The sequence below is a fragment of the Oncorhynchus mykiss genome, chromosome 22 (genome assembly GCF_057628025.1).
Source record: "Oncorhynchus mykiss isolate SJ-2025 chromosome 22, ASM5762802v1, whole genome shotgun sequence".
In the NCBI taxonomy this organism is placed as follows: domain Eukaryota; kingdom Metazoa; phylum Chordata; class Actinopteri; order Salmoniformes; family Salmonidae; genus Oncorhynchus; species Oncorhynchus mykiss.
Genome location: NC_143043.1, coordinates 21,909,858 through 21,933,471, shown reverse-complemented (window position 1 = coordinate 21,933,471; position 23,614 = coordinate 21,909,858). Strand labels below are relative to the sequence as shown.

General features: G+C 44.8%; 2 protein-coding genes across 7 annotated transcripts in view; one reads left to right on the top strand and one right to left on the bottom strand.

Moving 5' to 3' along the window:
• Positions 1-240: 240 nt before the first annotated feature.
• On the top strand, positions 241-11,595 carry znf142 (zinc finger protein 142). Its single transcript, XM_021579233.3, has 8 exons — positions 241-573; positions 3,456-3,942; positions 4,063-4,284; positions 4,549-5,373; positions 5,472-5,649; positions 6,353-9,368; positions 9,582-9,687; positions 9,803-11,595. Exons 2-8 carry the CDS (start codon positions 3,468-3,470, stop codon positions 10,381-10,383), a joined length of 5,403 nt encoding a protein of 1,800 aa, XP_021434908.3. The 5' UTR covers positions 241-573; positions 3,456-3,467; the 3' UTR covers positions 10,384-11,595.
• plcd4b (phospholipase C, delta 4b) overlaps positions 10,722-23,614 on the bottom strand; it is a 36,038-nt gene continuing 23,145 nt past the window's right edge. For 2 of the 6 annotated variants that reach the window (XM_036958938.2, XM_090215718.1), the window contains 10 exons: positions 21,903-22,104; positions 15,596-15,740; positions 14,376-14,528; positions 13,345-13,506; positions 12,923-13,073; positions 12,651-12,767; positions 12,391-12,566; positions 12,132-12,264; positions 11,757-11,906; positions 10,722-11,452 (listed from right to left, as the gene is read on the bottom strand). In XM_036958938.2, the coding sequence (XP_036814833.2) occupies positions 11,352-11,452; positions 11,757-11,906; positions 12,132-12,264; positions 12,391-12,566; positions 12,651-12,767; positions 12,923-13,073; positions 13,345-13,506; positions 14,376-14,528; positions 15,596-15,740; positions 21,903-22,104 (1,490 nt within the window). In that variant the 3' untranslated portion in view covers positions 10,722-11,351. Of the gene's footprint in view, positions 11,453-11,756; positions 11,907-12,131; positions 12,265-12,390; positions 12,567-12,650; positions 12,822-12,922; positions 13,074-13,344; positions 13,507-14,375; positions 14,529-15,595; positions 15,741-21,902; positions 22,105-23,614 lie in introns of all 6 variants that reach the window. The other 4 variants (XR_016490567.1, XR_016490569.1, XR_016490568.1 and 1 more) reach the window with 4 other exon arrangements.

The following is a 23,614-nucleotide window of genomic DNA, read 5'->3' as shown; positions in this document are numbered from 1 at the left end:
TTCGATGCCATTCCATTTATTCCCTTCCAACCATTACCTTCCCAAATAAGGTGTCACCACCAAACTACCGTATCGTATCATACACAGCGTTTTACCGAATACTTTTATTTTGAAGGCAAACCGGAAAACTGGAAGTCTTAAAGTTGCTATCGGGACACTAATGTCACGGATAGAACAATGAGGTATTAGTTATTCAAAATCGTTGTTCATGTTGTTGCCGTGAATCATGTGGCGACCTCTATAATACTTCCGGTGTTCTATGAAAATAGCTCCGTCTTTTCAGGGCGCAGTTGATGTTAGTTCCTGGTCTTCAAATGCAGCGTCATTATTAATGCTAGACCAAACTTAAAGGACCGAAAATGAATTTAATTGTCCACAATATACCTAGTTAGCTATATCTACATGCTGTACATATACGCCCAGAGTATGCAAGTAATTATGATGAGATTCTTTCAACTGGAAATACTTAATGATTGCTCCACCAAAATAAACATAGTGATGGCGTCGTTTGGTCATTGAAGTGGCGATTTAGCAAAGTAAAAACAATCTACCCAGCTTCAATACCTTATTAAGGTAAGACAGGCTCATTAAATGACTTAGCTAATTTATGTTCATTACATGTAAACATATGTAACGATATCATATCCATCAGAATACAGGTCCATTTAGAACGGTCTGACGGGGTAAAATACATTGTTTTCAAGATAAAGAATCTCAGAAGTTGACGCAGTAGGTCAGAATTCTGTTTCATAAATGCTGTCATTATTCAGCACTGCTGATAATTAATTTGTTACTGGAGAACTCAAAACATAATTTCGAGTGCTAATTGTGTTTATCAGCTAGTACTTCGTTTTTATAGAGGGCCACAGTGAGCTCGTCACAATACCCATAACACCTAGCGGACAAACACAGAAATGGTTCCAATATTTTTTTTTCACCATTTATTTTTCTGGAATGGGATTTCATGTAGGCTTTAGGTGCCTTTACTCAGTACTTTGTTGAAGCACCTTTGGCAGTGATTACAGCCTCAAGTCTTCTCGGGTATGATGCTACAAGCGTACACCTGTATTTGGGGAGTTGGAAGGTGAACCTTCACCCCAGTCTGAGATCCTGAGTGCTCTGGAGCAGGTTTTCATCAAAGATCCCTCTGTACTTTGCTCTGTTTATCTTTCCCTCAATCCCGACTAGTCTCCCATTCCCTGCCGCTGAAAAACATCTCCACAGCATGATGCTGCCACCACCATGCTTCACCGTAGGGATGGTTTTGGCCAGGTGATGAGCGGTGGTTGGTTTCCTTCAGAAGTGACGCTTGGCATTCAGGCCAAAGAGTTGAATCTTGGCAAACTCCAAGTGGGCTGTCATGTGCCTTTTTACTGAGGAGTATCTTCTGTCTGGCCACCTGATTGGTGGAGTGCTGCAGAGATGGTTGTCCTTCTGGAAGGTTCTCCCATCTCTACAGAGAAACTCTGAAGCTTTTGTCACCTCCCTGACTAAGGCCCTTCTCCCCGATTGCTCAGTTTGGCCAGGCAGCCAACTCTAGGAAGAGCGCCTTGGTGGTTTCAAACTTCCTCCATTTAAGAATGATGGAGGCCAGTGTGTTCTTGGGGACCTTCAATGCTGCAGACATTTTTTAGTGCCCTTCCCCAGATCTGTGCCTCGACACAATCCTGTCTTGGAGCACTACGGACAATTCCTTCAACCTCATGGCTTGGTTCTTTGATTTGTGGGACCTGATATAGACAGGTGTGTGCCTTTCCAGGATGCACATGAGATCAATATTAAGTCTTCATAGCAAAGGGTCTGAATACTTATGTAAATAATTATTTTTGTTGTGTGTTTTATACATTTGCAAACATTTTTTGTTATTATGTGTAGATTGAGGATGTTTTATTTAATTTAATCATTGTAGATTAAGGCTGTAATATAAAATGTAGAAAAAGTAAAGGCCTAAATGCTTCCTGAATGCACTAACTTTGACATGTTCTGTTGCAGATTCAAAGCCAAATGAACTCATTGCAGAATGAATCCATAACCATGAATAAATAAGAATATTTATTTGACAAGAATGCACCTAGTCACCCATCAATCACCTGAACTCCAATTACCATTGTTTTTAAAGAAAACAAAATGGTAAACAATTCATACATAAATGATAAACGTCTAAGTAAATGTGAATTATTTATTCATCAATGCCATAAACCTGGGACATCACAGAGCACCATGTGAAAAAAATGTAATATCCGAGAGCGCGCATATTCTTCTACTTTTCTAGTTTAACAATTAGACCAGCACAAGTAAAACAGCATATTGTGATTTTTGGTGGGTGAGTTCCAAATGGATAAACAACTGGATGTGTAAGTTAGGTTTAATATAAAATACTAGGTCAAATCCAGCAGAATGAGAAACAAGGAAAGCATGCCTAAACGCAGCTATATCAACTCCCTTCTTGTCAATTTAACAGGTCCATGTTGCTTGTCATTTGTGAGTAGCACATTTTCCACAGTATTTAGTCCAAACCCCAGAATAAGCAGGAAAAGGCCAGAATTACACAGGTGGAAAAAAGGTAGCAAAAACAATACACAACAACCGTTATAATCATTGACCAGTACGGAGAATTAAGTAAAACCACAAATCCAAATCCCTATCTCCATCCATGGCTAATTTAGGAAAGGAACAATTTTAGCTAGCTTGCCACTGGAGGACAAAAACACAACGGGATGCAACAATTTTTTAATTTTTTTGTCAATGGCTTTTGATGCGATGTGACTGGAAAGCCAAATCCAAACGGTCTTCCCTTTACATATATATATTTTTGTGTTTACCAGGACCATTCACAGTTGAGCTTGCTCAATTTAGCTCAATGCTGATTGGCTCTTTATTTATTTTTTGTGAAGGGGGTGCTGTGGGATTATTTTAGATACTCTTTGAAGAGGTAGGATTTCAGACGTTTTCGGAAGATGGGCAAGGGACTCTGCTGTCCTAGTTTCAGGGGGTAGCTAGTCCTACAATTGGGGTGATAGGACAGAGAAGAGCTTGGACTAGGCTAATCCTACCCCATTGATTTTAATCATTTAGTTGTGAGTTTATTTACATGCATGCAAACAGCTTATAACAGTTGTAAACAGTACTATGAAACAACACAGTGCCTATAACTGTAAATACATAGGTAGGGACACCTAAGGTAAACATTTTATTGTATATTCCTCCCTGTGTGACCAGGCAGCTCCAGTAGTTGACATTTCACTGTGCTTCTACACCTGCATTGCTTGCTGTTTGGGGTTTTAGGCTGGGCTTCTGTACAGAACTTTGTGACATCAACTGGTGTAAGAAGGGCTTTATAAATACATTTGATTGATTGGCAGAGTCCTTGGTGATAGGCACACTAACTCATTGTTATTTAGTATTAATTGCCTGTCATGTTATATGGCATAATCCTCTTAATATTTTCTCAACAGACAAATGAGCCAATGGAGACTGAGGGGTTGTGTCTCTGTGAAAAGTGCGGGAAGGAATTATCAGATAGCAGCCGCCTTTCCTCTCACCTTTGCACTGTGGACTTCACCAAAAAGGGACAGTTGACCCGTTATAAGTGTCCTTTGTGCGATGAGGTCTTTACCATGCCAGGTGCACTGAAACACCACTTCCAAAGCCATCGGAGGGAGGAACTCACAGGTCCGTTCCACTGCTCCGAGGAGGGTTGCCAGTTCAGCACCTTACACCGGTTGGTGTACCAGGAACACCTGCACTCACAGCATGCTCTCACCCTCGTCTCTTGTACCTTCCGGTCCTGCACCTTGGCATTCTGCACACGTTCTGAGATGGAGGGCCACAGGCGTATCCATATGCCTTTCCACTGCCCCCGCTGTGACTTTGTGACCGCTCATGCTAAACAGCTGAGTACCCATGGTGTGGAACATGACCGTCCACTTGCTGCACCTGAGGGTAAACTTTTAGAATAAATGCATCATTCGCCACACAAACGAATACTCACTCACACACATTGTTATATTTAGGGTAGAGCCAACACGGGATGCCTCAATTTGTGTACATTTTTGTGCTCAGGTGACAAGGTGCCAACAACGACAGGCCAGGGTGGAAACAGCCAATCGGCTCTTGAGACCAGCTCTGGAAGGCCAAAAAGGGCCCTTAAACGCAATCCAGCTTATGTGTCATCATCACAAGAAGATGATGAAGAGACACAGCAGCACAACATCGACAATAGAGCCAGAGAGGAAGTGCAAAAAGACAAAGCAGCTACGAACATCAATGAGAACCCATCTAAAGGTAGTGTGGGATCTCTAGTCCTGCTTTGGCGTTGTTCTTCTTCTCTTCTGTGTTCAGGACCATTCAAGTTTTCTGGTGAGGTAGGGTTTTGCCAGGTCATCAAATATCAGATAAATGTTGTGCTAACCATACTTTTGAAAATCACTTTAAATCAGGTTTATGTCAGTAAATCTAGGTCTACATTTACATACTAGGAAATAAGTTGCTCTGTTTCATTTGTTTCATTACAAAAGATAACACCCGCATCTCCTCCCTGTCCTGAAGATCATATTATGGCAGGCATGGAGCATATGTATCGCACTCACATCTGCCCCGAGTGCCGCCGCTGTTTCAAGATGCGCTCCCACCTGCTGGAGCACCTCCACCTCCACTTCCCAGACCCCAGTCTCCAGTGCCCCACCTGCAACCATTACTTCACCAGCAAGAGCAAGCTGCGCATCCACATGCTTCGCGAGTCTGGCCAGAAGGTCCATCGCTGCCACCTGTGCGACTACGCCTCTGTGGAGCGCAACTCGCTCCACCGCCACCTGGCCAGTGTGCACTCCAACGAGGTAGGGGGTGACATCCACCCGGAAGTCTACCCCTGCCCCACCTGTGGCCAGAGCTTCCGCCAGAGCCAGGCGCTCAAGTCCCACATGAAGTCTCACCACACGTCGCGGGACAGCCAGCCACTGGCCTGCTTCCAGGAGGGATGCTCCTTCAATACCTCTGACCGGAAGGAGCTCCAGAGACACGCAGCCGATGTCCATGGAATCAAGGCCGTAGAGTGCCGCCATCATGCCTGCAACGCCATCTTTGGTAGCCCCCAGGACATGGAGGCCCATTACCGGACACACTTGGCCTTCCACTGCTCACAGTGCGACTTCTCCTGCTCCAACAAGAGCCTCTTCCGGCAGCACAAACTGCAAGGCCATGCCGGGGACGAGGAGTTGACCTGCAACTTCTGCCCCTTTGCCACGTTCAATCCTGTGGAGTTCCAGCAGCATGTCGGCCATTTTCACGCCAATGAGAAGATCCACCGGTGCCATCAGTGCAGCTTTGTCACCGCACACAAGCGGGTTCTACGACGGCACATGCTGATGCATAGTGGTGAGCCGAAAAAAGTAACGTAACATTGGACTGTTATACTCATCCATAGCTTCCAGATAACTCATTTTTAAAAGTTATTCATGTATTTTTCTTTCAAGGTGAGAAGCCCCACAAGTGTAACCTGTGTGACTTCAGGTGCCGTGATGAGACCTACCTCTCAAAACACATGCTCATCCACTCAGATGACAAGAATCATATGTGCTCTGAGTGTGGATATGTCACCAAATGGAAACACTACCTGAATGTGCACATGCGCAAACATGCTGGTGACCTCAGGTAAGTGATTTACTAGTTAGTTATTTTGCACATACAGTACCAGTCAAAAGTTTAGACACACCTACTCAGGGTGTCATCAAGGCAAAGGGTGGCTACTTTGAAGAATCAAACATTTGTTTAACACTTTTTTGGTTACTACATGATTCCATATGTGTTATTTCATAGTTTTGATGTCTTCACTATTATTCTACAATATAGTAAAAACAAAGAAAAACCCTTGAATGAGTAGGTGTCCAAACTTGACTGGTACTGTCAGTCTTAGAGAACTGTCAGTGGCGCAGCGGTCTAAGGCACTACATCTCAAGTGCTTGAGGCGTTACCACAGACACCCTCGTTTGATCCCAGGCTGTATCACAGCCGGCCGTGATTGGGAGTCCCATATTGGCCCAGCGTCGTCCGTGTTTGGCCGGTGTAGGCCGTCATTGTAATTAAGAATTTGCTCTTTACTGACTTGCCTAGTAAATTAAAGGTTAAAAAAAGTGAAAATAGTGGTCTGTTTTATGGTGTGCATGCAGTAGTGTAGGGATTTTTAACAGATAAAAGCATTACAAAATTTTGTCTGATGTTCACCCAAGTTGATGTGTAAGTCTGCTCTAGCACCTCTTGGTGTGTGAGAAGTGGGATATCATATCAGGAGTTAACGAACCTAAGGCCACACTTAGGCATTGAGAGATTGACCGATCCAGTCCGATTCTTCTCCTAGGTACCAGTGTGACCAGTGCTCCTACCGTTGTCACCGCACGGACCAACTGAACAGCCACAAACTCCGACACCAGGCCAAATCACTGATATGTGAAGTCTGTGCATATTCCTGCAAGCGCAAGTACGAGCTTCGCAAGCACATGCTCCTCAAGCACTCTCAGGGAGAGGGCCATCAGCCTCCAGTCTTCCAGTGCAAGTACTGTCCCTATCAGACATGCTACCGCCAGGCTCTGCACAACCACGAAAACTGCAAACATACCCGGACTCGAGAGTTCCGCTGTGCCCTCTGCCCCTACTCCACTTACAGCAGCACCGGCCTCTTCATCCACAAGAGGAAGGCTCATGGATACGTGCCTGGCGATAAGAAGTGGCAAGAGAACTATGCAGAGAAGGAGAGGGAGAACTCTGTGGACCTACTGCAGGGCTTCTACAAAATGCCAGCCAAGAACTCTGCTGAAGGTCCTATCAAGAACCTACAGGAGAAAGTCGCTGGCTCTGCTGTTCAAAATGAACACAACCTAGAAACTGTAACTGGCCCCAAAACCACAGAAATGGCAAATAAAAATTCTGATATTGTCCAAGTGGTAGTTGACAAAGGGATTCTGGCATGTCACAATTCAACAGATAATCCAGAGCAATGCTGTACTTTAGTTTTGACAACAATAGCTAACACAGAGTGCACTGAGATGGCATCCATGCAGGGTGAGACGCCAAACAGCAGAGACCCAACTTACAGAAGACCCACAGTGGACCCTAAAGGATCTAACACCCTGAGCCAAAAGCCAGCTTCTGCAAGTGAGGCGGAGGAAGAGGACATGGCTATGGAGGATTGCGATGACCTAAATGATTCAGAAGAGAGAGAAACTCCTTTAACCGCCACAAGGCAACCAGCAGAGGCTGCAGAGAACAACACACAAATAGCGGAGGTGTCTAGCGCAGCTTGCAACTCATCCGCCGAATCATTGGCGCAAAGCGCCGACTCTGAGATTCGTCTGAAGGCCATGAGGAAGCAAGACAAGGACCAGGCGGAGGCTCTGGTCTTGGAAGGCCGGGTTCAAATGCTGGTGGTGCAGAATGAGGCCGGAGAGGCTAGCATATACCGGTGCGAACACTGCTCCTACGTGACTCGCAAGCAGACCTCTCTCCGACACCACTGCCGTTCCCTTTGCCTCGCCAGGTGGAAGAGACTCAAGTGCCAAGCCTGTGGGGCGCAGTTCAAACAGAAGAGAGGCCTGGACACCCACCGCCTTAGGAAGTGTCCCGCTCTGCAGAAGAACACCAGGAGGTTCATTGGCACTCCCTCTGCTGGACAGTCTGGAGAAAGGGACTGGGGTCAGGGTAAATCCCAGATCCCTGATAAAACCACAACCGCCGATCAATCAGAGATAGTATCTTGTGATGTTGCGCCAACCGAAGTTTCCATAGACACACAACCAGAAATGAGAGGAGAGGAAGCAAACTTGTGCGATTTGACCAATCCTGGAGGCTCGGGTGAGAGAGGATCTACAGCACTACAGAAAAGCCAAAGGAAGACAGTTGGAGAGACAAAAAGGCAAGTGAAGGTTGGCAGGGTAAAGAGACCTGTGAAGATGAAAAAGATCAATGAGGGAGAAATCTTAGGAAAGACAGACAAAGCCCATCCTGTGAACACAGAGAATGACAATGCTCATAGCTATATAGAAGATGACATGAAATTCACTTGCAAGACGTGCAGTTTCAGGTCCTCCAGGCTTGTGACGATAGAGCGCCACTGCTCGACGTGCACAAGAATAACTCCCACAAAGAAGGCTGTCCGAATTGTTAGCTCTCTGGAGCAGGATGATGACAGCAATGAGGAGGATGAGAATATTAAAAGGGGTTCTGAAGAAGATGTGGTTGAGATAAAGGTATCAAATCCAAGCTATTCTCCTAAATTGTCCTGTCCCAACTGTCTTTTCAGGTGCAAACAGAAGAGAGCACTGATCAACCACGAGAAGCGAGGCTGCCTGAAGCCAGACGAGGTGCAGTGCGAATTCTGCTCGTTTGTGGCCAAGTCACAGAAAGCTATGGCTAACCATGTACTGGTCCATCCGAAAGACAAGTTATCGCTCTTAAAAAAGGTCAAAAGGTCAGTTTTGCGTTGCAACCATTGCCCCTTTACTTGTAAGCAAGAGCGTTGCATGACCCAGCACGTGGCTCTGAAGCACGAAGGTGCCAAGCCTCACCGCTGCCGCTTCTGCCCGTTCAGCACCACACGCCGCTACCGCCTATATGCCCATGAATCTCTTCACACCGGCATGGGCCGCCACAGCTGCAACGTCTGCGACCAGACCTTTGGCGCTGCCTCCAAACTCCGCCAGCATCACAAGCGTGTCCACGACAAACAGCCCTCTCATTTCTGCACCCTGTGCGACTTCAGCAGCTACTCTCTCAACGATGTCGGACGACATACCCTCCGCTGCCACACAGGGAAGCTCCTGCACCCCTGCAGCCAATGTGAGGCACGCTTTAGCTCCGACACAGCGCTCAAGCAGCACTGCAGCCGCAAACACCTAAGCCCCGCCAGCGTAGCGTGCCAGCAATGTGACTTCAGCTGTGGCAGCCAGGCTACCCTCAAGGTCCACCAGCAGAAAAAGCACCCTCAGCTGGACTGTGCCACCTGCCAGGAGACCTTCCCCACCCGGGAGGGCCTGGAGGAGCACCAGAGGACCCACCTCACCCAGCAGTGCCCGCTTTGCCACTTTGCCACCCGTAAGAGGCAGCCACTCATCCAGCACCTTCTCGACGAGCATGAGGATGGCCCCCCAGAGGACAAGCCACTGAAGTGTGCCATCTGTGGCTTCGCCTGTCGCCACCAACTGGTCTTTGAGCAGCACGTTCGCTCCCACGGGGGTACCCGCCTTTACAAGTGCACAGACTGCCAGTACTCGACTCGCAACAAGCAGAAAATCACATGGCACATTCGCATACACACAGGGGAGAAGCCCTACCATTGTGAGCAGTGCAGCTACTCCTGCGTAGATCCATCAAGGCTAAAGGTGAGCAATGAGGTCCTTCAAAATCTTTGCTTTAATGTAACACATGGCACTACACCATTTTATTATATAGAAGTCAGGTCCTCTCGGTCTAATACCAAACCATTGGGCTTAAAAAGTCTACAAGGACTGGTAGAGGACCTTATATAATAAGATACCATGTGTTACAAATGGTGTAGTAGATACCTATTTATCATCATTGTCATTCCATTATAGTATCACATGAGGATCCACCAGGAGGAGAAGAAGTACCTCTGTCCTGAGTGTGGCTACAAATGCAAGTGGATGAGCCAATTGAAGTATCACATGACCAAACATACAGGTACAAAGTATGAGTCACACTATTGCTGTCATCATTTAACAAATACATTTAGTTGGAATTCGATCATAAAATGACCTTTCCCCTGCCCTTTCTTTCTCTCTCCCTCCACCCTCAGGGGATAAGCCATATGCGTGCGAGGAGTGTGAGTACCGCACCAACCGTGGTGACGCCCTCCGCATCCACAGGGAGACGCAGCACTGCGACGCTCGCACCTTTATCTGCGAGAAGTGTGGCAAAGGCTTCAAGACGCGCTTCCTCCTTAAGACCCACCAGCGTAAACACAGCGAGGAGCGGCCTTACGTGTGCGGCCTGTGCCGCAGGGCCTTCCGTTGGCCAGCCGGCCTCCGCCACCATTACCTCACCCACACCAACCAGCAGCCTTTCATGTGCCGCTACTGCCCCTACCGTGCCAAGCAGAAGTTCCAGGTGGTCAAGCACCTCCGGGGGCACCACCCGGACCAGCCTGTGGAGCAAGGGGTGGCCAAGGATCCCCACGCCCTCAGCCTAACCCTGCAGGATGCCCGTCTGGGGGGGCTGGAGGAGGGGGCTGGGGAGGAGGTGGAGGAGGGAGCTCGGGAGGAGGGGATGGAGGTGATTGTACCGGATGGGGTGGAGGTGTTGGTGCAAGAGAGGGTGGAGGTGTTGGTGCAAGAGAGGGTGGAGGAGGTCACAGAAGGCCAGCAAGGTGAGGAGTAAAAAGGTTCAGCCCACTCAACTGGAACCTGAGAAAACAGACATTTTAGTGAACGTTTTGATGCAGTTTTCCTCATCCAAGCATGATGAGGACTGGGCTACAGCGGTAAACTTGAATTAAACATCAACAAAGGACCTTGTCTTAATGAGTATGCATGTACATATACTACTGCAGAGTGCACCGTGAAACAAATATACAATTGTATGTTTAGTATTAAAACATTGTCAATTAATGGCGTATAAACAAATTGCTAACTGACAATTACAAGAAATGGGCAGTTTAAAAATGTTTAACCAATAGGAATATAACTTTTTATATTAAGATGTTTTCAAAACAGCAGGTCTTTCATTTCTCTTTATTTCTAGAGCTCTATGCGCATGCATACATTACAGTATAATCTTTTACAACACGATGCATGAGATAGCGATATAGTTTCATGCCACACTTTGAGGAATTGTACAAAATGTCTATGGAAATGCTTGGATGGAGGACTAATTGTCTAGGCAGTTAAGTTACTCGACCAGCACACAATGCAAGTGTTGAATGGTTATGAAACAATGATATAAAAACAAAGGTCATTGCATAGTCAGTAACCCTAAAAGGACTTGTGAGCCCTGCAGTATGTCAGTTATTGTATCAGTTCGATCAGCCAAGTGCTATTGAACATTGCTTAATGCGTTCCTATGACATACACGTTAAAAAACATTGATTATTTTAAAAGATTTTATATTTGGGAAATGGCAAAATATCACTTAATTGCTGTGAGTTCCCAGGTGTTTTTTCATCAGTGTGAGGTCCCACTAATGTTTGCTTGAACAGAAATGGGTATTTATGCAGAAATACTGTAAAGCAGTTCATATATTTTCAATACTGATACCAGTTCATTTGAAAGTGACCGCAATCATGAGGTATTGTAGCCCTCCCATGTAGTTGGAGTTTGCAGCATGTTATTCAGCCAATCATTGGGCCATCAGACTTCTGTTGTTACCTCAGAGATCTTGACATTGACAAACAGAGTAGACAGAGGGATAGCCGTTCCGTCTTTGGACAGGAGGTGGATATGCCGATATCCTGGGAAAAGTGGGGAGAGCATCCAATAGAAATTCAGATTTTTGTCAGGAAAGAGCCACTTAGAAACCATCACTCATACAGTATAATATGTACATTTGTACATAACAGGCTTAAATAAAAACTCAGTTGAGATGTACAATTCAGACAGGTTTCATTTATTTAACCTTAATTGATTTAACCTTTAACCAGGTAAGTCAATAGGATAACATTATTTTGTGAAATAATTTGAAGAAAACTGCACTTGAGATTTACCCAGCTGTAAATCAACGCTATCTCAGTTGTAATATGAACAGGTCTATTTTACCTGGCTGAATACAGGTGAAGGGCACGGTGAACTGGCCCATGAAGTCATTCCTGGAAGCCTTGTCATAGTCCTCCACCACAAAACGCACCAGGGCCAACTCTGGGACGTGGATGATAAAATTGAGGGTCTCGTTCCATAGAGGGTTAAAACCTGTAGACAGGGGGCATCAGAGACCAGGATTTAGGCAGCCAAGAGAAGGACTGGGGTTCTATGTCATGTTCTATCTAATTTACTTAAACATGGCAAGGTGCATACTATTTACATGTAAAAAAAATAATAATAATAATGCATGCATTTTGGTCCCCGAGTTGACCGAGTCTGTACAAAGACCCCAATGAATCTCTTCGTCAGGCCATGTATAAGATGGTCCCTCACCATTGTTGTCAATGTAACTAGTCTCTTGCTTGGCTTGGTCTTGTGATACTCCGTAGATCTCCACTCTAACCAGAGGGTCAACGATGGAGCCCTCTTTCTGGTTCACCTTTGGTAGCTGCTGCCCACTAATTACCTGATGGACACACACACAATCAAGACTCGGAAAAGTATAAACATGCAAAAAGTAAACCTCCAGTACACACAAACTGCACAAAGGCACACAACATAGTTGTATGGTACAGAGCAGTTGTTTCTGGACCTGGATAGACAGTTGGAGTGATGTGTAGCCATCCCAGTCCTGGGGTCTTTCTGGGTCAAAAGAGTCATCATTCCTCATGAAGTCAGGTTTGAGGACGTAGCCACAGCAGCCATTCTGACGGAAGAGCCCATCGTTCAGATCCATCTCCAGCCCAGCCGTCTGGACGTTCAGCGCCACTAGGAGTAGATTAATCAACCAATCAATCAATCACATGTATTTATTTCTATATGTATGGATGTTAATTATGCAATTAGTTTCACCTATCTGACAGCCCACGTTCCACAGCTCCTGTGGGTTGTAGTTAGAGGAATCGGTCCTCATGCCGCTGGGATAGACTCTGCTAAGCTGTCTGCTGTTGTGGTGCACAAACTCCGTCCCTGAGAAAGACAGCCATACAGCGACGTTTTTTCCTATCCCCTAACCCAGGGGACCTACAACAGTGAATGGGAGTGAATTCCTCACCGATGATCCTTGGCAATATATGAATACATTGTTTGCCATGTAGGTATTGCTAAAATAGTTCAGGGCGTACCTGTGTCCTTTGCAAGTTTCCTGGCCTTGGACTCGGAGAAAGAGGACATTTCGTAGCACTTGGAGTGTAAGCGAGAGTACTCAAAGCTGTGAAAATGGACACTCTTGCAGTACACCACCAGATCCGAGAGTTCCCTAGAGAACTTGGATTTCTGAGGAGACAGGAAATTACATGCCTGCGTAAGTGACCTAAACTCACTTGCTTTGTGGCTTTTGAACCAAGGCAAAACATGATTAGCTGGCAGATCAAGGTACAGTGTTCATTGCTTGCTTACTGTGTGATAGACAAAAACATGATCTAGATTTTTCACATAATGGCAGGATGTATTAACAGTAATAATGTGTGAACGTGTAATAGTTGGCGCAGATGATGGCAAGAAGTTGCCAGACCGTTCACCTCCATCCATCCATAGATCCCCATACCTTATCATGGAGACAAATGGCCTCTGCAGACAGGTTTTCTGCAGACGGGCTCTCAGGTTCAGCTTCATCGCTGATCTCGTCAGTGGCCTCATCGGTCAGCGTTTCATTTTCTTCTAGGCCGCCAATCTTCTTTGCTTTCAGCAGGATCTTTCCCTTCAGATCCTAATATGTGCATGCACAAACACACACACTCTGCCAATCATCAACTTCGGTATTGATTATCTAAAGTGCTCTGAATGGAAAAAGAATAAAACAAATCACTGGAGAATACAGACTGTACTCAGTGGCGGAATGCGAGGCTGGCGGTGCGCTGTGCACTGGAGCCCACGGCCATGGGGGGCTCACAAGCCCTAACTATTAAGTTATGCATGGGAACCCTAGTTATCTGCATCCCGGGCTGTATAATTTGTACACCAGACTTGTCAATAGTCAATCACAATGTCCACTATGAACCATATCAAAATGCATCATGCTGTTTATAAGACAGGCCTACAAGTCAACAACACATCCCAATTATGGTAATATGTAACTTAAATGTTTGGGCACTACATAAGTCACCTAAATATTTCAATGTATGGATGACAATACACCTATTTGCTTCACATAAAACCTCACTGAACAGTAACAATGTCATTTTTTATTGGTATGCAAAGATCGCTGGGAAATATGCAAATACTGTCCAATGATATTGTAGCAGAGATTCAGATACGTGGCTAATTGTGGTTGTGGCTTTCAGTTAGTTATTTTTGGCTACCTGTAAGTGTGAATGTCTTTCCAGTTCATCTGGTCTGTTGACGTTCAATTACTGTTCTGCTTTACATTGGGGGCCCAGTGATAATTTTATAATATAACAATGTAGTAAAGCCACTGACTGGTACTGCTCTTAGCTACACTGCTGAATAAAAACCTGAACATAGTCAGACAGGAAATCAAATCCGTAGAGAATGAGTTCTCAATTGACTTGCATTGTTGGTGAATGGTTATGGTAGAGCAGATAAATAGAATAGAAAACACATTGAAGGGGGTCTTACGTGGGGAGAGGGCAGCTCTTGGTGAACCAGTCCATCCAGAGGTTCCCTGAGCAGCATGTCCCCCAGGATGGTGTCCAGGAGCTGGGCCATGACCCTTTGCTGCTCCACACTGCAGTGGTTCTCCAGGGACAGGATGACAGGAAACTCAGATGCCTGGTAGAGGGGACAGATGAGGGACTAAACAGGAATTCCTAAAGGAATGTGTGGATCTATTGCAGTAATGTTTTTAATGATATGTTAAGGCTGAAGACAGATTGGTTTATGATTTTGAATACTTGGTTGAAGCAAAAACCAACACAGAAGACAAATGGTCAGGACAAGAACCACTTAGAGACTGGATTGAGTAGAACTGAGTGGTCATGGCCTCGTGAGTGGCGCAGCGGTCTAAGGCACTGCATTGCAGTGTTGCGGTGTCACTACAGCCTGGTGGTCCCATTGGGCGGCACACAATTGGCCCAGCGTCATCCGGGTTAGGGGAGGGTTTGGCTGGGGGGGGCTTTATTTGGCTTCGCTCTAGCGACTCCTTGTGGTGGGCCGGCCGCCTGCAGGCTGACTTCGGTCATCATTTGAACAGTGTTTCCTCCGACACGTTGGTGCAGCTGGCTTCCGGGTTAAGCGAGCGGGTGTTAAGAACCGCGGCTTGGCGGGTCATGTTTCGGAGGACGCATGACTTGACCTTCGCCTTTCCCGAGCCCATCTGGGATTTTCAGCAATGAGACAAGGTCGTAATCCCAAAATTTGGGAGAAAAAGGGGGTAAATAATTACAACAAAAAAAATGTAATACAAAAATAGCTGAGTGGTCATGAATATGTGATGGAAATGTTCTGTTTGTGTGTCAGATCAATGCTGCTTTTCTAATAGCCACTCATGTGAGTGACGGATTGATTGTACATGGGAGGAATCCTCACATCCGCAGTATGCCCATAACATTGCTCTGGGATCCAAGAGAAGTATCTTCGTTTCAAGGTCTCAGCTTTGAGAGAAGTCTCATGAGGTATCGGTCAGTCACATGCAGGAACTAACATTAATAATGAATCATGTAAATCATGCTTATATGACTTGTTTGTGTAGGGAATGCCCTTGTGAGAGTTTTCATCAAGCATGGACTGAGTTTGTGAACCTTGATAATAAAGATGGATTAATTTACTTTCAATTTGAGTCCTTAGAGGTGAATTTCCACAGCAAACGGTATAATTAACTCAGGTATTGAGGTGCCCACCTTGAAGGCGTACTCTCCCAGTGTGGTGATGACATCTCTGAAGAGGATCTTGGAGGTGAAGGTGTGGCCGTGATAAACAACCGGCTCTCCATTCGGCCCGTCCCAACAATCCACCTCAACACAACGACAGCCCCGCTTTAGAGCCCTGCACAGCAAGTACGCAGACACTCAGACATGGACTGAAAACTGTTTGAAAGATGGTTTGGTTTGTAAGAAATTAGAAGTTCTGTATCTCACTTCCATACAAGCCAGAGATGGGCAACTCCAGTCCTAGAGGGCCTGATTGGCATCACACATTTCCCCCAGACCTACCTAACACTGATTAAACTAATTGTATTCTAAACTGGAAACCATTTTTTATTTAACCTTTATTTAACTAGGCAAGTCAGTTAAAAACAAATTATTATTTACAATGACGGCTTACCGGGGAACTGCCTTGTTCAGGAAGGGTCAGAAAGACTGATTTTTACCTTGTCAGCTCGGGGATTCGATCCAGCAACCTTTTGGCAACTGGCCCAATGCTCTAACCACGTGGCAACCTGCCGCCCCGAGAATGTCTGACCATGATTAGTTGGTTATTAGATGTGTGTCAGCTAGGGCTGAGGCAAATGTGCATAGGTACCTGAGCAATGGCACAAATGTAGCAACTGCACCCACACCTTCAAAATAAGAGTGCAAACGTATGTTTTTGCACCCTCACTTTTTTACCAGACAATGATCATGAGCCATTGGGTAATTTGTCATATTCAATGATTATCAATCTTTTGAGTTAGTCTACTAAAATACATATGACCATTTAATATATTAATTACGTTACAGCGAGCCTGAATTTAAAATGGATTATCATGAGATTTTGTGTCACTGATCTACACACAATACCCTATAAGGTCAAAGTGGAATTCTGTTTTTAGAAATTAATAAAACATGAAAAGCTTAAATGTATTGAGTCAATAAGTATTCAACCATTTTGTTGTGGAAAGCCTAAATAAGTTGAGTAAAAATGTGCTTAACAAGTCACATAATAAGTTGCATGGACTCACTTTGTGAGCAATAGTGTTTAACATGATTTATGAATGACTACTTCATCTCTGTACACCACACATACAATTACACAGATTCAACCACAAAGACCAATGAGGTTTTCCAATGCCTCACAAAGGAAATTTTTTGGGGAAAAAAGCAGACATTGAATATCCGTTTGAGCATGGTGAAGTTATTAATTACACTTTGGATGGTGCATCAATACACCCAGTCACTACAAAGATACAGGTGTCCTTCCTAACTCCGTTGCTGAAGAGGAAGGAAACCGCTCAGGGATTTCACCATGAGCCTATGGTGACTTTAAAACAGAGTTTTAATGGCTGTGATAGGAGATAACTGATTTGACATTTTAGTCATTTAGCAGACGCTCTAATCCAGAGCAATTTAAAGGAGCTCAAGGGCACGTCGGCACATTTTTTTATTACTATTTTTATATTAAAAAAATACTTTCTACCCTATTTTGTGGTATCCAATTGGCAGTGTTGTCTCATTGCTGCAACTCCCATACGGACTCGGGAGAGGAGTGTGTCCTCTAAAACACAACCCAACCAAGCCGCACTGCTTTTTGACACAATACCCACTTAACCCGGAAGCCAGCCGCACCAATGTGTTGAAGGAAACACAGTGCACCGGGCGACCATGTCAGCGTGCAATGCGCCCAGCCCGCCACAGGACTCGCTAGTGCTCGATGGGACAAGGACATCCCTACCGGGCAAACCCTCCCATAAGCCGGACGACGCTGGACCAATTGACTGCCACCACGAGTCTCCCGGTCGCGGCCGGCTGCGGCAGAGCCTGGACTCGAACCCAGAATGCCTTAGACCACTGCGCCACTCTGGAAGCCCCGGCAGATCTTTTTTAACATAGCTGATTCTGTGTTATGTTTTGGGAAAATCCAACACAACACTTCAATGAGTACCACTCTTCATATTTTCAAGCATGGTGGTGGCTGCATCATGTTATGGGTATGCTTGTCATCGGCAAGGACTGTGGAGTTTTTTTTGTATAAAAAGAAACGGAATAGAGCTAAGCACAGGCAAAATCCTAGAGGAAAATGTGGTTCAGTCTGCTTTCCAACAGACACTGGTAGACAAATTCACATTTCAGCAGGACAATAAAATAAAACACAAGTTCAAATTGGAGTTGCTTACCAAGATGACATTGAATGTTCCTGTTTCGACTTAAATCAGCTTGAAAATGTATGGCAAGACTTGAAATTGGTTATCTTGCAATGATCAACAATCAACTTGACAGAGCTTAAACTATTTTTCTTTAAGAATAATGGGCAAATATTGTACTTTCCAGGTGTGCAAAACTGACTGATCCAGAAAGACTCACAGCTGTATGTATTGACTCTGGGGGTTGAATACTTATCTAATCAAGATACAGTATATTAGTGTTTCATTTACTATTAAAAAAATGTACATCTTCAAAATTTTCTTCCACTTTGACATTGAAGTATTTAGTGTAATTGTTGCCAAAAAATTACAATTAAATCAATGCTAATCCCACTTTGTAACACAACAAAACTGTGTGTGAAAGTGAATACTATCTGAAGGCAATGTATTTCCTTAAATCAATCGGTTAAATCACATTGTTAAAATGTTTTCATTAAGCTACAAAAGTAACATTCCTGGCTGAGACCCATATGCAAGTACAAAATGGCGCTTTGTGGTTACCAAGCTGTGACTGTATCAGAACATGTGAGCAGAGTTGAAATGCCGCTTAAAATGGCGCCAGAAGAAATGGCAGCAGATTTACAGGCGCCCAACCAATTGTGCTATTATGTGGGGTTTTTTCACGTTATTTGTAACTTATTTTGTACATTATGTTTTTGCAACCGTATCTTACGGCAAAAAAAGAGCTTCTGGATATCAGGACAGAGATCACTCACCTCGGATTAGACAAAGATTTTTTCTTCAACAAGCAGGACGTACAGGACATTCTCCGAACACCCGACAAGGCCAACATCCCAGTTATTTGCAAGAGGAAGCGACGCAGGTACAGGGGACACAGGGCGGGATGCCTCGTAAGGATCCGCAGAAGGCGAGTGGGAATTCTGCCGTTACCGTCAATAATACCCGCCAACGTGCAATCATTGGACAATAAATTAGAAGAGGTATGATCACGAATATCCTACCATGGGACATCAAAAAGTGTAAAACCTTATGTTTCACGGAATCTTGGCTGAATGATGACATGGAAATTCAGCTAGCGGGATATACGCTGCACCGGCAAGACAGAACAGCACACTCCAGTAATACGAGGGGGGGCGGTCTGTGCATATTTGTAAACAACAGCTGGTGCACAAAATCTAAGGAAGTCTCTAGATTTTGCTCGCCTGCGATAGAGTATCTTGTGATAAATTGCAGACCACACCACTTGCCAAAAGAGTTTTCAGCTATACTTTTCATGGCTGTTTATTTACCATCAAAGACGGATGCTGGCACTAAGACCATACTCAGTCAGCTGTATAAGGAAATAAGCAAACAGGAAACCCCTCACCCAGAGGCGGCACTCCTAGTGGCCGGAGACTTTAATGCAGGGAAACTTAAATCAGTTCTACCAAATTTCCATCAACATGTTAAATGTGCAACCAGAGGGAAAAAATTATAGATCACCTGTACTCCACACATAGAGACACGTACAAAGCTCTCCCTCACCCTCCATTTGGTAAATCCGACCACAATTACTGTATATCCTCCTGATTCCTGCTTACAAGCAAAAAGCAGGAAGCACCAGTGATTCGGTCTATAAAAAAGTGATCAGATGAAGCAGATTCTAAACTACAGGACTGTTTTACACGGGCTCCGACACTCATCTTATGTGGCAGGGCTTGCAAACTATTACAGACTACAAAGGGAAGCACAGCCGCGAGCTGCCAAGTGACACGAGTCTACCAGACGAGCTAAATCACTTCTATGCTCGCCTCGAGGCAAGCAACACTGAGGCATGCTTGAGAGCATCAGCTGTCAGACAACTGTGTGATCATGCTCTCCGTAGCCGACGTGAGTAAGACCTTTAAACAGGTCAACATTCACAAGCCTGCGGGACCAGATGGATTACCAGGACGTGTGCTCCGGGCATTAGCTGACCAACTGGCAGGTGTCTTCACTGACATTTTCAACATGTCCCTGATTGAGTCTGTAATACCAACATGTTTCAAGCAGACCGCCATAGTCCCTGTGCCCAAGAACACAAAGGCAACCTGCCTAAATGACTACAGACCCATAGCACTCACGTCCGTAGCCATGAAGTGCTTTGAAAGGCTGAAATGCCTCACATCAACACCATTATCCCAGAAAGCCTAGACTCACTCCAATTTGCATACCACCTAAACAGATCCACAGATGATGCAATCTCTATTGCACTCCACACCGCACCTTTCCCACCAGGACAAAAGGAACTCTTACGTAAGAATGATATTCATTGACTACAGATCAGCGTTCAACACCATAGTACCCTCAAAGCTCATCACTAAGCTAAGGATTCTGGGACTAAACACCTCCCTCTGCAACTGGATCCTGGACTTCCTGAAGGGCCTCCCCCAGGTGGTGAGGGTAGGTAGCAACACATCTGCCACGCTGATTCTCAACACTGGAGCCCCCCAGGGGTGCGTATTCTGTCCCCTCCTGTACTCCCTGTTCACCCACGACTGCATAACCAGGCACGACTCCAACACCATCATTAAGTTTGCAGACGACACAACAGTGGTAGGCCAGATCACCGACAATGACGAGTCAGCCTATAGGGAGGTGGTCAGAGACCTGGCCAGGTGCTGCCAGAATAACAACCTATCTCTCAACGTAACCAAGATTAAGGAGATGATTGTGGACTACAGGAAAAGGAGGGCCGAGCACGCCCCCATTCTCATCGATGGGGCTGTAGTGGAGCAGGTTGAGAGCTTCAAGTTCCTTGGTGTCCACATCACCAACAACTAGAATGGTCCAAGCACACCAAGACAGTTTTGAAGAGGGCACGTCAAAACCTTTTCCCCCTCAGGAGACTGAAAAGATTTGGCATGGGTCCTCAGATCCTCAAAAGGTTTTACAGCTGCACTATCGAGAGCACGCATGCCTCCGGTCGCAAGGCACTACAGTGGGTAGTGCGTATGGCCCAGTACATCACCAGGGCCAAGCGTCCTGGCATCCAGGACCTCTATACCAGGCGGTGTCAGAGGAAGGCCCTAAAAATTGTCAAAGACTCCAGCCACCCTAGTCATAGACTGTTCTCTCTGCTACCGCACAGCAAGCAGTACCAGAGCACCAAGTCTAGTTCCAAGAGGCTCCTAAATAGCTTCTACCCCCAAGCCATAAGAATCCTGAACAGCTAATCAAATGGCTACCCAGACTATTTGCATTGCCCCCTTTGGAACGCTGCTGCTACTCTCTGTTATTATCTATGCATAGTCACTTTAATAACTCTACCTACATGTACATATTACCTCAATTATCTCGACACATTGACATTGACTCTGTACTGGTACCCCATGTATATAGCCCCGCTATTGTTATTTACTGCTGCTCTTTATTTGTTATTCTTATCCTCTTACTTTTTGGGGGGATATTTTCTTAAAACTGCATTGTTGGTTAAGGGCGTGTAAGTAAGCATTTCACTGTAAGGTCTGCCTGTTGTTTTCGGCGCATGTGACAAATACAATTTGATTTGGATTTGATTTGTATCTCGATAAAACAGCTCTGCTTGGCTTGGTAAGTGTAATATGGACCAAAAAGCCATTCCTACCCTCTTTGCATCCAATATGTATGCTGCTGAGACAAGTTAATACAAAAAATTAAATGGTGACAGTGCGTCAAGCAAAGGCAGCAAAAAAAGTCCAAGTTGGAGGAAAAGCTGAAAAGTCAATTAATGTGCTTGCTGAGACTACACTTCTGTTATTCTTCATACTTTTCATGATTATTCGGGTTCTTCACGATTCGTTGTCAAGTATGTAGCCTACTCATTGTAGTTGTTGTTTAAAAGCCCACCATTAAAAACATTTTGATTATAAAAAATAATTTATAGTAGCCCAGGCCTAGGCCTATTTTCAGGGAAGGGGGCGGGATGTTTGTGAGTCACAAGGTTGGTAGGGTTTCAGACCTGTCAAATGAATTGCACTCCCACTTTCAAAGTCAGGCACCCATGCAAATGTGTGTCACCAATCAGGCCGGAGGATGGGATTTGCCCATCCCTGAGCTACAAAGGGTTATAATTGGATGTTAGGTATGAAGCTAAGGGTTGTAATGGTGAGGATAATTTTGTTCCTAACTGGATGTAGGCCTCCTGGCTGCTCTGTCCTCGGAGCTGGTCCTCCATCAAGTAGGTGTTGTGGGAGGAACAGATGAAGTAGTGGCTGAGGGGCCGGCTCATGTCCTGGCTCAGGGTCAGCCGCTGGGGATCCATGATGGCGCCCTCTGGAGAGACCAGGTACATCTGGAAGCCATCTATAGACATGGCCCCCTGTTTCTTGGCTGTGAGGAGACATGGGAAGTTCCGTCTTATCATAAGTCAAACCCAATCAAGAAATGCTCAGTAACTACTGTAAAGGAAATTTTACTTTGTGCAACTTGTCTTTGGTGTCATAAACCATCCTTGGTTCTTGAGGGGAGGGGGGTGGGGGGGCTGTCATGACCTCCTCCTTTATTTGTCAGATCACCCAGAATATGTTATTTAAGTTAAGATAGGAGATGGTGCCAGACACATGCCGGAACAAATTGTGATTTGTTTTTCTTATGTAGAGTTGTTTTAGTTGGATAAAAGTAGAGACTCAGAGCTGGAAAATGGTATATCATACACTACAGTTGAGGGGCAATGGGAAAGTAATTCTACTTTGAAAGTTGAACTTGTAATGTCACTTTTGAGAAAATGGCCCTTGAATGTGTTGGTAAACCTACTGGAGAGCTCTCTTTGTCTACGTTCTTTCAGCATCGTTCACACCCTCTTAAGCCTTAGCCCCACCCACCTCTTTAAGGATTCAGATGTAGGGCCATTTACTAAACAACCAAAAGGTTTCAAGACTAAAGGCTGGTTTATACTACACCTATCGACAGTTGTCGCAGTGACATCATGAACATTCTATTGTCTTCCAACAAACTTGTCGTTGTCGTATAAAGTTTATAAAGTATAAACACAAAAACTACCGGCTGCATGACATCAGCAGCCTGGTGGTCCAAAATAGCTAGTTGTATTTTAACACCAATAAACCCACCCGTTTAAAAATGAATTTAGTATATGTCAATCTAGCAAACCAGGCAACTAAAAGCAACTTTCTAAACAATGTTTTGGTTTGTTTCTAGCTTGTTAGCTAGCTAATGTTAAGTTAGCTGGCTAGCCAGTTCAAATGATGACCATATCATATAGCTGACGTCTTCACTTTAGCCCATTTGTCTTCATTATTACAGAAAAATAAACTCACAGCAAGATCATTATTTACAAGTTAATGGCGAGCCAATTACAGAAAATAGCTAACGGTTGTGAGTGTGATGAAATAAAAGCAGGGCATTCTACTGGATCATTTTTGAACTTGGACACTGTCTTGTTGGCCTAACATTATATCCTAATTTGACTTTGGTGCAGGTCATGTTCTTCACATTACTGTTTCTGGTAAACACATATTATATGACATAAAATCAAAGTTTATTTGTCACATGCACAGGATACAGAAGGTGTAGTGAAATGGTTACTTGCATAGTGGAGTCTTTTGTTTAGACATGTAGCTAGCTGGCTATCTAGCTAAACAATGAACCATAATCTCAACTCATAATGTTACTACCCTGCATGAATCTGCAGGTAGCTAACCAACCAGGTTCAATCTTAGCTAGCTAGCTAACATTAGGCTATAATTAGCAATGCAAATGGCTCTGAGATACGAATAATATTACTACACAAATCATACACTTAAAATTAGCTTGCGAGCCACCCAGCTAACTTTAGCTAGCTAACTAACAGTACGCTTTAACTTGAAATGAAAACGACTTTGAC

Excerpts from the sequence above, each read along its gene's own strand:
- znf142 (XM_021579233.3), top strand. The coding sequence starts at position 3,468 with ATGGAGACTGAGGGGTTGTGTCTCTGTGAAAAGTGCGGGAAGGAATTA. Across the intron at positions 3,943-4,062 it reads TCCACTTGCTGCACCTGAGG|GTGACAAGGTGCCAACAACG; the intron begins GTAAACTTTTAG and ends TTTTGTGCTCAG. Across the intron at positions 9,688-9,802 it reads TCACATGACCAAACATACAG|GGGATAAGCCATATGCGTGC; the intron begins GTACAAAGTATG and ends CTCCACCCTCAG.